The 16,869-nt window shown below is 44.3% G+C and overlaps 1 protein-coding gene across 1 annotated transcript in view; it reads left to right on the plus strand.

Moving 5' to 3' along the window:
* Window positions 1-2,816: 2,816 nt before the first annotated feature.
* LOC112252320 (zinc finger protein 423) overlaps window positions 2,817-16,869 on the plus strand; it is a 163,772-nt gene continuing 149,719 nt past the window's right edge. Inside the window, exon 1 of the mRNA XM_024423440.2 lies at window positions 2,817-3,807. Within this exon, the coding sequence (XP_024279208.1) occupies window positions 3,768-3,807 (40 nt within the window). The 5' untranslated portion in view covers window positions 2,817-3,767. The remainder of the gene's footprint in view (window positions 3,808-16,869) is intronic.

The raw sequence follows: 16,869 nt of genomic DNA on the forward strand, positions 1-16,869 counted from the left end.
GATATTTATTATAACAAAGAGAGTAGGCAAAGGCAGGTCGGGAACAGTACTAGACGATAGGCAGTATCGAGGTCAGGCCAGTCAGGGGTCAGAAACCAGATCTGAGTCCAAAACAGTACAAGGGGATAGGCAGGATGGTAGTCAGAAAAGGCAGAGTGGTCAGGCAGGCGGGTTCAGAGTCAGGACAGACAAGGGTCAGAACCAGGAGGACTAGAAACAAACAGAGACTGGGAAAAATAGGAGCAAGGAAAACCACTGGTTGACTTGGCAAACAAGACGAACTGGCACAGAGAGACAGGAAACACAGGGATATATACAGTGGGGATAATAAGCGACACCTGGAGGGGTTGGAGACAATCACAAGGACAGGTGAACCAGATCAGGGTATGACAAGCACAGCATTTTGGGGGAAGTTGAGGACAGGTCCAATATTGACTATAGACCCAAAAGGGAAATAGGTTGGGCCATCCGAGAAATGTTTTAGTGAAATATAATATACAGTGCCATCGGAAAGTATTCAGAGCCCTTTTATTTTTTACACATTTTGTTACGTTACAGCCTTATTCTAAAGTGGATTAAATTGTTTCCCCCCTCATTAATCTACACACAATACCCCATAATGACAAAGCAAAAACAAGTTTAGAAAATGTTGCTAATTTATAAAAAACAACAACAACTGAAATATCACTTTTACATAAGTATTCAGACCCTTTACTCAGTACTTTGTTGAAGCACCTTTGGCAGCGATTACAGCGTTGAGTATTCTTGGGTACGACATTACATGCTTGGCACACCTGTATTTGAGGAGTTTCTCCTATTCTTCTCTGCAGATCCTCTCAAGCTGGATGGGGAGTGTCACTGCATAGCTATTTTCAGGTCTCTCCAGAGAAGTTCGATCAGATTCAAGTCCAGGCTCTGGCTGGGCCACTCAAGGATGTTCAGAGACTTGTCCCGAAGCCACTCCTGCGTTGTCTTGGCTGTGTGCTTAGGGTTGTTGTCCTGTTGGAAGGTGAACCTTCGCTCCAGTCTGAGGTCCTGGAGCAGGTTTTCATCAAGGATCTTTCTGTACTTTGCTCTGTTCATCTTTGCCTCGATCCTGACTAGTCTCCCAATCCCTGCTGCTGAAAAACATCCCCACATGCTACCACCATGCTTCACCGTAGGGATGGTGCCACGTTTCCTCCAGGCGTGGCGCTTGGCATACAGACAAAAGAGTTCAATCTTGGTTTCATCAGACCAGAGAATCTTGTTTCTTGTCTTTTATTTAACCAGATAAGTCAGTTAAGAACAAATTCTTATTTACAATGATGGCCTACCCCAGCCAAACCCGGAAGACGCTGTGTGCCGCACAATGGAACTCCCAAACACGGCCGGATGTGATACAGCCTGGAATTGAACCAGGGACTGTAGTGACGCCTCTTGCACTGAGATGCAGTGTCTTAGACCGCTGCGCCACTCGGGAGCCCGTGAGCCCTTTTCCGTCTGGCCACTCTACCATAAAGGCCTAATTGGTGGAGTGCTGCAGAGATGGTTGTCCGTCTGGAAGGTTCTCCCATCCACACAGAGGAACTCTAGAGCTCTGTCAGAGTGACCATCGGGTTGTTGGTCACCTCCCCAACTCCCCCAATTTCTCAGTTTGGCCAGGCGGTCAGCTCTAGGAAAAGTCTTTGTGATTCCAAACTTCTTCAATTTAAGAATGATGGAGGCCATTGTGTTCTTGGCGACCTTCAATGCTGCATAAATGTTTTGGTAACCTTCCCCAGATCTGTTCCTCGACACAATCCTGTGTCGGAGCTCTACGGACAATTCCGTAGGTTTGGTTTTTGCTCTGACATGCACTGTCAACTGTGGGACCTAATATAGACAGGTGTGTGCCTTTCCAAATCATGTCCAATCAATTGAATTTACCACAGGTGGACTTCAATCAAGTTGTAGAAATATCTCATTTTTGCTGTTGGAAAACCACTACAGCAGGGGTATTCAATTCTTACCCTATGAGGTCCGGAGCCGGATGGTTTTCTACCTGATCAATTAATTGCACCCACCTGGTGTTCGAGGTTGAAATGGGCTCCCGAGTGGCACAGTGGTCTAAGGCACTGCATCTCAGTGCTTGAGGCATCACTACAGACACCCAGGCTGTATCACTACCGGCTGTGATTGAGAGTTCCATAGGGTTTGGCAGGTGTAGGACATCATTGTAAATAATAATTTGTTCTTAACTGACTTGTCTGGTTAAATGTTAAAAATCGCCCCTGATTAGAAGGGAACAATGAGTAAATATGCAGTGGAGCTGGCTTTCTGCTGTTGCACTGACCGACTTTCGTCTACAGTCGGCTTCGTTGGGTTTACCGCTCTCACACACTCATTGATTCTTCACATAGGAATGAATGGTGTCACGTGATCGATGACTTTGCCCATTCATACAGCCATTGGTGAGGGCCCAGACCCCTTGAAAAAACAACACAGAAATACACCGCATTATTTCACATTTAAAATAATTCTGAATAATGAAATGACAGACTTTGTATTAAGGTGCGTTAAAAAGCCATTATGCACTGTTAAGCACGGCAAAATAATAGCCAATAATTGCCAATATTATTAATTTATAATAAATATCGAAATTATGCATGGAAATAAACGGATGCGTTTCTCGACCAGCTACTTTTAGAAAACGCATTTCAACATCACATGCAAACATTTAAGATTTAATGGACTAAAACCAAATCCAGTCCGTATTTTTCATGCGCTCTTCAGAGTTCCTCTAAACTCCGTGTTTTTCCCCCAATCTGTGCTCAAAGTTAAGCTGCAGTTTCCATGGCTGACCATGGTTTGGTGCTGTTGGCTCGCTCTGTCTGCTCAACCCAGGCTGTGCAGTGCTCCCAGCGGGATCAGAGCGCTCCCCCGCCGGGACCCTACTCTCACATCCTCCTGCTGGGACACAGCTACATTTCCAGCCAAGCCTGGCTTTATTATGTGTGTCTGCGCTGCAGCCCCGCCAGTAGTCGGATCGGGAGGCGGAGGGAAGACCAGAGTCAGGACAAAGAAAAGGGGAGAAAGAGGCTAGCGACCGCAAACATTTCACTGGGTATATGAATGAAATTACAAAGGGAGATATTTGAACAAATCCCCAATGGAGAAAATGCTGGGTAAGGTTGCATTGCCCATGTCACCTTCTGAAAAATAACGGACGGACGGAGGAGGGAGGTTCGGTGTTCGCAAGATCAGGGAGAACGACTTAGTTCCGAGAACAACCTCAAGAAGCACAGGAGGAAAAATAAAAAATGTAAAGCTTGTTTGAACAGAAATCTAGAATTGTGTAGTCAGGTAATCACATTATTTGGACGTAGTGGCTGGCACCTTTCTAACTGCCGATCAGGTGTTACCGCATCGCACGCCTGTCATTTGGCTTTGGCTGTCTCTTGAAACTCTACGGATAAAGTCGCGCTGTCGCCAACGAACATAAAAGGAACAAAAGATACATACTGTGGCTACGGACCCAGAGAGAAAGACAAGTTGTTCCGTCAATTCTACAGGTTGAGTCCAGCTGAAGAAGTTAAATTGCTGGAGTATCCGGGCAATGCGCCTCTCCACAGCTCTTAATTGTACCTACCTCATTTAAACTGGATTATAGGCTACTATCAGAGTCGGAAGTTGCCGCATTGCAACAGGCAAAGAAGTGAAAAACGCCAGCTAAAGTATCCATCTGTATGACTGTATTCGCAAAGCATTAGAGATCTACACGAGAAGAAAATACTACCAGCCCAGAGATGTCTAGACGAAAACAGGCTAAACCGCGTTCCGTAAAAGGTAAGTGTTTTGACATTTTATTTTATGGAGAGACTGGAGACATACTCACGAGTAGACGCATAACCAATAATAATATTTCATGGCATCATTTGCCGAATACTGTGAAATTCAAAGATTTAAATATAGTTTTAAATGTTGTCTTTATTATATATATTTTGCCAAACAAAGCCTGAGCAACTTAAAGTAAAATAAATCATAGAAAATGTACCTGGTCTATCATAGACTACTCTCTGTACTGTTACAATAGTCACTCAGGCGTTCCCTGGTCAGCTAATTACTTAATCGATTGTAAAATGGGACCACATTCAATACCCGACTAGACTACAACGTGTTTGTTTCATTAGCTACTGCTCACCAGTATTGTTGATGTGTGCGTAATTATTGTCACCCGTGCCACGTGACCAGTTTGCTGCCCATGCATGCCCACATCTTGCACATGTTGTTTTCCCATCACCGTGATAAATGCATGGGCACATTGGTTTGTGTTTTAGTTGATAGACCATTTTCTTGGTGACCCGTATTTTCTAGTAAAAGTTAATTTGGGCATTTGGCTCATTTTGCCTCTGGCTGCGTTTACACAGGCATCCCACATATGATTTTTTTTGCCCAACATTGACAAAAGATCTGATCTAAATGGTCAATTATTGGCAAAATATCCGAATTGAGCTGTCTGTGTAAACACAGCCTATGGAAACCAGATGGGCAATGGGGTGGCCATGTGGTCCAGAATTATTAGGTTACCCCTCCCCCAATTAGTCATTTTGTTCTATCTAATTGATGGCAACAATATGCAACGGTTATGGTGGAAGGATTATAAGGCCTACATTGTTTAAATGATTATATGTTTTAATGCATGCACTCTGTAAATGTAGTGACTGGTTCACCAAGACTAATGGCAAGTTGAAGCTGTGTTGATGACCACAATGGCTGGTCTGGTTCTGAGTCACCAGAGCTTGATGTCATGACCTCTCAGGATGCCTGTGTAAACGCAGCCAGAGGCAAAATGAGCCAAATGCCCAAATTAACTTTTACTAGAAAATACGGGTCACTTTATAATCTGTATGTACTAAGGATCCACTGTTTCAAAGCATGAAAAAAAGATAATGTAAGCTGAATGTGGGGAAAGAGATCACTTGATTATTTTAACAATTTCTTAAATTTATGAAGTACAATGATTACAAGTACATATTCAACGTCTGAAAGTAATCCTAATTTCCCTGCAGGGTAAAGAAGGCTAGTCTTTGTACTGTTTTGTATCCTAAGTGTGTTGAGCAGCTTCAGCTTGTGGCTTTGAATAAACAAAGCTTTTGCTTAGTCAGTGATGCACAGCAGCTCTATGTGTAACTAAGATGTGTTCTGTTGCTATCACCCCACAACACCTTTCCCACGGCCTGGCATGTTCTCAAATTATGAGTGAGCAGCAGAGTGGTTCAAGGCATTCACCGGGGATTATTCGTGTTTTTCATGTCCCGTTGTCCCTCACCTGCTCGCTCACTCAACTCCAAAGAGTGCCTGTCGATGCCAAAGCAGAAACAACACATTGAGAATAATATTTATTCCTAGTTTGCTACACACAGACAGTCAGACGTCCAAGATGAAAAAAGGATTGTGGAAACCACCAATCCTTGTTATTATCAGTGGTTTTCTATCCTAATTGTAGATGGCTAATTAAGATTGTGACAATATCTATGATTGGCTCTTTTACTAATGGGAAGGGATGGAGGAAAGAGGGGAGTGAGCGCTTCTTATCAAAATATTATTTATCCCCATTAATCCCTTTTTAATGTGTGTCTTTGCGTAGAGTGCCTGGCCGGGGCATTTCTGTTTCATATCTCCCCCATCCCCATGAGTATTTCATGCATTATGTAGTGATAATTACACATTAATAAATCCTCTTCATTTACAGGACATTAAGCGGGAATGAGTGCAGATGACAGGAAGGGAGGGAGAGAGCACTTATTTATTTTCCACAATGTTGTTTACAGTCAATCAAATCAAATTGGACCTTTAACCTGTGGTGTGGGAGAAAGAGATGCTGGAACAAGGCTTGTCTAGGACTAGCTGAGAGAGTAGGGATCCAAGGCTAAAGGCATCATTTACACTCCGCCTCCCTTGTGCTTTTCCACCTCATTCCACATCAAATTCCACCAGTACTACTCTTTTTTCACAAGCTATCAATTCAACATTTTTCTAAGTTGCAGTGAAATTTAAAACAAATCTTAATCCATTGATAGCTTCACCTGGCCAAGACTTTAATGGCTGTCTCCCCTGGATTCGGTAGTTTAGATATTATTGTGTGTGCCCATTTTATGTTGACATAATAGTACTTAAATGTTGCAGTTGAGTTATGTCTCAATCTACATTATGGTTAGATTGTTAAATTACTTGTACACCTTTGTAGTAACAGTTAAATGACCTAAGTAACAACATTGTATTAACATGTGACAGTGCACTTCAGTAATCGCAATTAAATTGCATAGCAATAGTTGAGAGTTTATAATTATGCAAGAAGAAAAATGACTTATTTTATTGCATAGTTTGTAATAGCAAAAAGCTAAAGTCCATTACTATGCAATTAAAAAGCAATTGACCACAATGTAACAACGATGTTGGTACTCAAATATACAGACTAAAAATATAAACGCAACATGTAAAGTGTTGGTCCCATGTTTCATGAGCTGAAATAAAACATCCCAGAAATGTTCCAGGTCCTCACAAGTGGCACAGCAGTCTAAGGCACTGCATCCCAGTGCTAGAGGCGTCACTACAGACCAGGGTTTGATCCCGGGCTGTATCACAACCAACAGTGATCTGGAGTCCCATAGGGTGGTGCACAATTGGCCCAGCGTCATCCGGGTTAGGGGTGGGTTTGGCCGGGGGGGCTTTACATGGCTCATCGCGCTCTAGCGACTCCTTGTCGGTTTGGCGGGTCATGTTTTGGAGGACTCATGACTCAAACTTTACATCACGATCCCGTTGGGGAGTTGCAGCAATGAGACAAGATCAAAATTAGGGAGAAAAAGTTCCATACGCACAAAAACCTTATTTCTCTCAAACTTTGTGCACAAATTTGTTTACATCCCTGTTAGTGAGCATTTCTCCTTTGCCAAGATTATCCATTGACCTGACAGGTGTGGCATATCAAGAAGATGATTAAACAGCATGATCATTACACAGATGCACCTTGTGTGGCATTGTCACACAACACAATGCCACAGATGTCTCAAAGTTTTGAGGGAGTGTGCAATTGGCATGCTGACCGTTGGAATGTCCACCACAACTGTTGCTGGAAAATGTAATGTTAATTTCTATACCATAAGTTGCCTCGATTGTCGTTTTAGAGAATTTGGTAGCATGTCCAACCGGCCTCACCACCGCAGACCATGTGTATAGCGTTGTGTGGTCGAGCAGTTTGCTGATATCAACATTGTTGACAGAGTGCCCCATGGTGTTGGGGTTATGGTATGGACAGGCATAAGCTACGGATAACGAACACTATTGCATTTTATCAATGGCAATTTGAATGCACAGAGACACCATGTTGAGATCCTGAGGCCCATTGTCGTGCCATTCATATACCGTCATCACCTCACGTTTCAGCATGATAATGCACGGCCCCATGTCGCAAGGAACTGTTCACAATTCCTTGAAGCTAAAAATGTCCCAGTTCTTCCATGGCTTGCATACTCACCAGACATGTCACCCATTGAGCATATATGGGATGCTCTGGATCAACGTGTACGACAGCGTGTTCCAGTTCCCGCCAATATTCAGCTACTTCACACAGCCATTGAAGAGAACTGGGACAACATTCCTCAAGTCACGATCAACAGCCTGATCAACTCTATGCGAAAGAGATGTGTCGCGCTGCATGAGGCAAATGGTAGTCACGTCAGATACTGACTGGTTTTCTGATTCACGCCCCTACCTTGATCTGTGACCAACAGATGCATGTCTGTATTCCCAGTCATGTGACATCCATAGATTAGGGCCTAAGTAATTTATTTAAATTGACTGATTTCCTCATATGAAGTCTCTCAGTAAAATCTTTGAAATTGTTGCATGTGTGTTAATATTTGTATTCATTATAATTACAGTGTTAATAATACACGGGTTAGCATCTTATTGCAAGTATTACTGCTGTATATTTTGTTTTGGATTGATGTAGTTTTTTAAATTTTTTAAAGTATATGTGCATGAAGCCTATCCCTGACATCCCTTTACCTTCTCTCTGCCGTCCTGAGACCATATGTTTTCAACATTCAATTGCTCTTTTATTGTCACCTAGGCTTTTGGCAGCATAGCCAAAAGTTTCATTGGTCAACAGGCTGTTCTAAAACAGTGACGTGAATTACCACAGGACTGATTGAGTGTCGAGAGCCTGCTCCCCTGTCTTTATTCTGTGTGTGTGTGTGCGCACGTGCGTGTGTGTCTATGTGTAAGACAGGGAATAATACATAGTCTTGTCTGTCACTTTCACATGATGATATTATCATTGTGTGTTCTGTTAACTGGCAGCAGGCATGTAATGTCTTTTACCATGAATTGTTGCAATTTGTAAGTATAGAAGACTGTTGACCTGTGTTATTGGTAGGTGAACCTCAAAATAGATTTTCCTAAGCCTTTGTAAAATGTTCATTGACTGCACAGCAGGGACAGCAATTTTGTCTAGTACTTTGTATTTTGATATGACAAAACAAGTAATTGGTCATTGTTCAGCCACAGCGGTAGTCTTTTTTTTTTATAGAGCCTATTAGTTTGCCCAATATTATATGCATTTTGCACTTTTTCAAGAGGAGAAAGGGGATATTTTTAAAGGTACAGTGCACTCTACTTATAAGAGTCCTAGATATAGGAAATTGAATTAACCTGCTTATAGTGGTCCAATATTTACAATAAACTTTGCTTGAGAATCAATCGCTTATTATCCTTCCTTCCTTCCTGTAATGTAGTGTAGTCTTGCTCTACAGCAGACCCTACTGGTGTGGAGATGTGCGCGTGCCCAGTTAGGGTGAGCTCCCTTGTGGCCAGTGTGTCTGCCAATGACAATTCCTTATCAGCAGCCTGCCTGCTAGTGTGTATGGAAGGATCTGTCTTAATGGACGGGCTCAGTCGTAGGCTGTGCCATTGTACCGGCTTAGCATCAGGGTTTATCAGCACTCTGGACTTACTGGGCCGGAACCGCCGCCGGCTCAGGACCCTCTCCGCTCTGTGCTTCCTTTCTAAAGAGCCAGCAACGCCAGGGTGACTTCTGTTATTAATTCTGTTTGTGTGGTTGGTTCCTGCTCCTCTGCTCCCCCCGACCCCCTCTACTCCTGGCCTGCCAACCACAGCTCCCCCACCAGTACCTCCCTGTGGAGTCTGTCCTCTCTGAGTTCCCTCGCTCTGAAACTCTGATTGTGCTGCTGCAGTGGGCGGATTAAAATGTGTTGGAACAATGCGTTCAGAAAGATTTTTTTCAAATCTTCTCCTTCCTGTGCAAATTGTGTGTACAGGACCAGGGCATCACAACGGCCAATTCTCTCTCTACCCTATAAGCCAAATGTGAGATTAAATATGATTTCATATTTTGCTTAATGTAGTGAGCTGTTCTTTATTGTGCAATGTTAACCTGAGGACATTTGGAATGGCCCACCTGTTGTTTGATGTTGAACCAGGCTGATCTGTGGCAGACACCCAGAGTTAACCAGCCTAAACGCATGAGCACGGTGCAGGCTTCGTAAATGGGATATGTCAAGCGCAGCCCTTTGTGAGCCAGTGAGTATGTGAGTGTAGTAATGGGTTTTGTGTGTAAATGTCAGTGCAGTGTCTCCAATGTGTAGAGAGGGCTGTGACCCAGCTCTGCTCTGACCTCAGAGAGAGAGAAGGCCAAAACCATGAACCTTCTGGAGGGTAGCTGCAAGAGCCAGATCAGCACTAGCAGAAAACTGCTGTTTGTCTGATCCAACAGTGTAGGCAGAGGTCTTCATGTTCAGTTTTTCTTCCTATTTTGTCTCCTCCTCCTTTCATCCATTCCCATCTTCCTCACCTTGCTTCCCCGCTGCTCTCCTCTCCTCTTTCCTCAGTCTGGTCTCAGAGCATGTTGTATAATTCTGCAAGTAAATCCGAGATACTCCATTTAGTATGGTATGTTTTCATTTGTGGATGTCCATCACACATTTCGTATGATATGTTACGAATTACAATTCATATCATATGTTCCAAATTTGCAAAACGTACAATATGTTACGAATTTGCAAAAACATATATGTTACAAATTCTAGCTAGGTGGCTAACGTTAGCTAGCTCACTAATGTTAGCTAGGCTAGGAGTTAGGGTTAAGTTTATGGTTAGCGGAACGATTAGTTAAAAGGGTTAAGGTTAGGGTGAGGTGAAGGGTTATTTAACATGCTAAGTAGTTGGGCAGTAGCTAAAAAGTAGTAAGGAGTTGAAAAGTTGCTAATTAGCTAAAACGATAAAGTTGTGCGGGATTAGATTCGAACTCGCAACCTTTGGGTTGCTAGATGTTTACGTTATACGTGCACACATCCATCCCAACCTTTAGTTTTTGTCTTAATTAACAATCTGTCTTATGTAACCATACAAAATGTAGCATATCATACTAAATGGCGTTTCTCGGATTTACGTACAGAATAACATGAAATGCTCTGAGACCAGGTTGCTCTCCTTGGCCCTCCCTGATGTCAGTGAGGCTGTGTTCATGCTGCTTTCTCTAGGCAGCTGATCCTCGACCCCACGGTGTCTCCGTAGGCTGTACATTAAACATAAGCAAAGGGGGCAATTAAGCACCTTCACCACACCTGGCTGATGCATATATTTATTGGGCAGCCTCCCCCTCGGAAGGCTCCTCGTCCCAGCTCTGATGATTAAAGGGTGGTTGTTGGGGAGGGGGGAGGAGAGTAGGAGGCCTGATGCTGAAGTCTAATGAAGAGCTTTGGTCCTGTGTTGACCCCTGCAGCCTGCCTTGAACTCTGGCCAGGGGGAGCTAGGCCTCCTGCTGGCCAGGCCCTTGCTCCTCCATCCTGTCTGAATCCGGACTGGTTCCAGGGCGTCTTCCAGGGCTAGTTTGGGTCTCAAATAGCTGCAGGGGCAGGTATCTGGAACAGTCCTGGGTCGGAGATGGGAGACTGACTGTGCCCACGCACGCACCAGGAAAAATCCTCCAATAGCTTCCTTCGGCTCAACCTATTGATTCCACTGTGCCTGAAAACTTTCCCCTGAAAAACACATTGAGTTAAAAACATACAGAAATTACTCCAATGGATTGAGTGCCTTTGGCTGTGTGTATATATTAGCTGTGTTGGGTTGTTAAGTAGCTCTTTGAATCATTGAACATAAAGTACATTTAGGAAGAAGACAAAACAGAACAGCATTTCATAGTCTAGTCTTTTCAATGTTTTTCAGTGGTCCAAAATATATCTTGGTCCTGCTGCTTGGACATTTAAGACAATTCTACCTGCTTGCATCCCCCAGCATGACAATGTTTGCTTCCACCATACCATGGACTTTGTTATTGTATAACCTGAAGTCATGATTAAAAGGCTGTTGAACGAGGTTTCTTTGTCTTTTGAGCTTTAATAGAATTTACAAATGAGATTTGTGTTTTGAGAAAAGCGCTGCTCTGTGTTTTGCAGTATAGTGCTGTGATACAGCTTCTCATTAATCACAGTAAGAACCTTCTTTCTCTGTGTTTTGCAGTATAGTGCTGTGATACAGCTTCTCATTAATCACAGTAAGAACCTTCTTTCTCTGTGTTTTGCAGTATAGTGCTGTGATACAGCTTCTCATTAATCACAGTAAGAACCTTCTTCCTCTGTGTTTTGCAGTATAGTGCTGTGATACAGCTTCTCATTAATCACAGTAAGAACCTTCTTTCTCTGTGTTTTGCAGTATAGTGCTGTGATACAGCTTCTCATTAATCACAGTAAGAACCTTCTTTCTCTGTGTTTTGCAGTATAGTGCTGTGATACAGCTTCTCTTCATCCCCACTTGAAACCTCGCACCACATAAAACTTTTAAGCTCAGACAGAATTATCCCTTATTGTATGGCCCTCCTTCATGCTGGCCTCTGTGAATGCCTAGTCCTTGATGTTAGTCAAGGACTCGTGTTTTTCTTATTTCTTTTCATTCAGTTCCTCTGTCGGAAGGCGAGAACCCCTTACAGAGCCCAGAAGAATTCACCTTGCAAACAGCAGGGTGAGGAGCGGGAAAGAAACGAGTCGCTCTTGATTTCACAAGTTGCTCTCAATTTGTAAATTACATTTACATCTGATATGTTTTCATTTCCCTATTACAGTCTTGTCTATGGTGCATTCTCACTTAACACACATGCATTGTTGAATGGTGAGCTACTTACAGATGGTGTTCCCATGAGAGAAAGAGAGCGATGGTGGAAAGGTTCACTCTCTCTCTTTCCCTCCCCCACAATGTCACCCTCCTTTCTCACACATTTTCTAACAGTAATGTTACATGAGAAATATTGAAAGTCAAATTAAATGATCTAAATGACGGTCTCGAAACATAGTGGGCGTGTGTGAATGGATGTGTTGATGGCCGGAAACAGGGAGGGCTTGAGTCCATATGTTTATGTGTGAAGATGAGGATGAGGCCGCTGCTCACAGCTCCGAGTCACAGCTCTTTGTTATTCTATCTCCAAGGCCATGAGTGACGGCAGGTCAGTTAAGGATAAGAAGTGGGTGGGAGAATGGGGTGCAGATGTGTCTGAGAGAGGTATCCAGGGGAGAGCTAGAGATGTTTGTGTTTAAGAGGGCAAGTTTAGTTGTAGTCTAATGTTGATTGAGCCAACCATGCGGCATCTATGAAGAGATGGCTGTTTAGCACTGTGCACTGGAACCATCTATCTGAGAATGTGCCACTCTGGGGCTGTCTTTGTATTGTCAGTGTCTCAGAGGCTTTTGAGTCCATCACTCAGACTACACAAAGGTGTGTGAAGGAAGGAGTCAAAAGAGGAGGACATTCTAAAATCTGTTTTTTCTTGCTTGTTTTTCTTTCCCCTAATAAATGCTTAATGTCACCATCAAACAGGGGCTAAGAGATGGAGTGAGAGTCTGCAGAAAGAGACTAGGAGATAGCCGAGTGAGAGGACTGGGCTGTGGACTGTGGGCCCTGTGTGTTGGTTGATGGATCTTTGCTTTAAAAATGTAGAGTCTAGGCCTGTCTCAGCCTGCGGGTCCAGCCGTGTTGATGGGCAGTCCAGGGACCATCCTCCCCTCTTCCCAAAACATACTGTACCAGTCTAAAGTTTGGACACACCTACTCATTCAAGGGTTTTTCTTTATTTTTTAAAACTATTTTCTACATTGTAGACTAATAGTGAAGACATCAGAACTATGAAATAACACATCTGGAATCATGTAGTAACGAAAAAAGTGTTAAACAAATCAAAATATATTTTATGTTTGAGGTTCTTTAAAGTAGCCACCCTTTGCCTTGATGACAGCTTTGCACACTCTTGGCATTCTCTCAACCAGCTTCACCTGGAATGCTTTTCCAACATTCTTGAAGGAGTTCCCACATATGCTGTGCACTTGTTGGCTACTTTTCCTTCACTCTGCTGTCCAACTCCTCCCAATCCATCTCAATTGTCGGGTGATTGTGGAGGCCAAGTCATCTGATGTAGCACTCCATCACTCTCCTTTTGGTCAAATAGCCCTTTACACAGCCCGGAGGTGTGTTTTGGGTCATTGTCCTTTTACAAACAAATGATAGTCCCACTTATTGCAAACCAGATAGGATGGCATATCCCTGCAGAATGCTATGGTAGCCATGCTGGTTAAGTGTGCCTTAAATTCTAAATAAATCACAGACAGTGTCACCAGCAAAGCTCTGCCACACCATCACAACTCCTCCTCCATGCTTCACGGTGAGAACCCCACATGTGGAGATCATCCGTTCACCTACTCTCCAAAAATCTCAAATTTGGACTCATCAGACCAAAGGACAGATTTCGACCTGTCTAATGTCCATTGCGAGTGTTTCTTGGCCCAAGCAAGTCTCTTCTTCTTATTGGTGTCCTTTAGTAGTGGTTTCTTTGCAGCAATTTGACCATGAAGGCCTGATTCACACAGTCTCCTCTGAACAGTTGATGTTGAGATGTGTCTGTTACTTGAACTCTGTGAAGCATTTATTTGGGCTGCAATCTGAGGTGCAGTTAACTTATTCCTTGCAGCATAGGTAATACTGGGTCTTGCTTTCCTGTGGCAGTCCTCATGAGAGCCATTTTCATCATAGCGCTTGATGTTTTTTTTGGCAGAAATGTTCCGTTTTGACTGACCTTCATGTCTTAAAGTAATGATGGCCTGCCGTTTCTCTTTGCTTATTTGTGCTGTTCTTGCCATAATATGGACTTGGTCTTTTACCAAATAGGGCTGTCTTCTGTATACCTCCCCTTGTCACAACACAACTGATTGGCTCAAATGCATTAAGGAGAAAAGAAATTCCACAAATGTACTTTTAATAAGGCACACCTGTTAATTGAAATGCATTCCAGGTGACTACCTCGTGAAGCTGGTTGAGAGAATGCTACTGAAGAATAGTAGTTGGTAGTTATTAGGGTTTTGCATAGTTTCATGCACCTTTACCTCAACTTCACCTGTAAGCCTTTCCCTTTCTATGCATGGGCTATCTGGCTATACTTAGTGGCAGTGATTGAGGAGACTGGTGTTGGTGAACGTTGAATGTGTTTGTGTTTTGGGATAAGAGGAACCTTCCCATGCCACACCAAGCATGCAGACCGGCAGCAGGCTGTGTGAGGAGTGTGAGGCGACGGGTCTCAGAAGGAGCGTGACTGCAGAGTTAATCTGTCCTCCAGTGATATGAGCGCCACAAAGCTCTTCCAGAAAGGGGCCTGCTGTAATGCCTAATCAAGTCTGTATCAAACTAAATAATGCCTTAGCGTGAAATTGGAATCTCAAGTCAAAAAGCACTCCCCAGCCTGTACTACAGGATAAGGCAATTAAGGGTCCCCATTCTGCCTCTCTCCCCCAAGCAGCCCCGGGTCCTCTGTGAGTCTGATGCCATTGTCATTGTGTGTTTCTGTGTGTGTGTATGCATCTCGGGGTCGGTGAATGTGTGTATCTCCCTAAGTACGTGTGTCTGTCTCTTTGCATGTCTGTGTTTCTCTGCATGTCTGTGTTTCTCTGCATGTATGTATGTCTCTGCATGTCTGTGTGTCTCTGTGTGTCTGTTTCCCTCTACATATGTGCATATGTCTCTCCCTGTCTCTGTGCATGTCTTTATGAGTGTCGTCTGTCTCTATGTCTGTAGATGCAGCTGAGCAGTAGGGTACAGTATTGTTTGGTGTTGGTGTAACTCTGTGCAGCACATCTATTCCTGGAGGGTCTCATGAGGGTCTCTAATCCAGAGAGGCCTTCCTCCTTCTCCTCCTCCTCCTCCTCCTAGGTCACCAGTCAAATGCTGCCTTTTTGGATGGGGAGCTAGTGGGGGTGCAGGGACAGAATTCTCTCTTTCTTTGTCCCATCCCCTTCTAACTGCATCATAGTGTAGCATTTGGAACGTGAATACTTCGTCGCTCCCCCAGTGGGTTCTGTTGTGAACCCGTGTCACATTCAATGACAGCGGGAGGCAGCCCTTGTGATTTAATCATGTCTGCTTTTGTCTTCACACGTTTTCCTATTCCTTCTTTCTACCCCCTTCTCCCTCCCTCCTTCATTCTCTCTTCCTCTCTCTCTGGTGTTTTATGTACATGCTGGAGGTATATTGAAACCATTTCGCCCTCTGCTCTGACAGTTGAGAAAATAAACACATTTGAAGATTGAGAGGCCCTTTAATCTTCTCCGTTGCCTGCTCCCTAACATGACGGAGACGTGTTTGTGTGAGTGCATGTCAGGGTGCCTGTGTGTGTGTGTGTGTGTGTGTGTGTGTGTGTGTGTGTGTGTGTGTGTGTGTGTGTGTAAATATGAAGTTGAGTGTGGCTCTCTTGGTGTTGAGAGGTGGATTTGTTGTCGGCTGATAAGCTCTTGGCGCTGTATCTAAGGAGGAGTGTGTGGATTCCTTAGCTGCCTGAGACAAAGATGGTGCAGGCAGGCGCAGAGGGTACAGAATCAAAAGGAAGGGGGAGAGTTGACACTGCAACCAGGGCTTTCCTCAGGAAACGCCTGCTGGCGAGAAGAGCGAGAAACACGTCACAGCATAGCCAGGAGTGTGACATGTGTACAAAGGGAATGTGTGTGTGTGTGAAAATAAATACACGGGACCTATCCTGTGAGTGGAAACAACAGAATGGGCCTATCTATAGGAAACCGTCTTCTATTTCCCTTTGGCCCTTTTCTCCCTTCCACTGAGTCACCAGTATCCCAGCTCTCACGTGACCGTGGTTTCAGACCCTGTACTAACAGAGCGTGTTTAGTGCACTTGTGTGTTTGTCTCTGTTTGAACCAGTGAACAGAGTGATCAGAGCCTTCCACACCTGACACCGCTCAGCTCCGCTGAGAGACCAGCCAGGTGGATCCTGTCCTGCTGTGGAACTCTGCTTTGTGGAGGAGTGTAGTAGGCATTCTGCTCCACCATTGACTCTCTCTGAGAAGAAAAGGCATAGGCCTGTACCTGGCGATTTGTGTCTGGGGTTGGTTCTGCCAGTGCTCCTCTAGTTGTAGAGCTGGGCCTAAGGCGGAGTCTTGGCGTGGGTGCTGCTGCTTGCGTGCTCCAGGCAAGAGAGAGAAAGTGAGTGAGTGATCAAGCCAGGGAGACGGCCTGCTCTTCACAGAGCTCTGCTTGGCTCCAACTAGCCAGGTTCTCCCCAGGGCATCAGCCAAGACCTGCCTGAGGAAACAGAACCTAAAACCCCACAACCGCTGCTAGTAGCCATCCACCCACACTTCCATCCTCAGCTCTTCCACCTCTATCCTCGCTTCCTCTCTCTCTACAGCTCTTTCCATTCTTGCTTGTCCTTTAGTTCTCTGGCATTCTCCAGCCTCTAGACCCATAAACCCTTGCTCCTGTAGAGAGGGGGTGTAGGGGTACGAGAGGGGGGGCTAGTGGGGGGTAGGGGGGTAGCAGCTGGACGGCTCAGCAGGATTTTGG

The sequence above is a fragment of the Oncorhynchus tshawytscha genome, linkage group LG06, assembly GCF_018296145.1.
Source record: "Oncorhynchus tshawytscha isolate Ot180627B linkage group LG06, Otsh_v2.0, whole genome shotgun sequence".
NCBI lineage: Eukaryota > Metazoa > Chordata > Actinopteri > Salmoniformes > Salmonidae > Oncorhynchus > Oncorhynchus tshawytscha.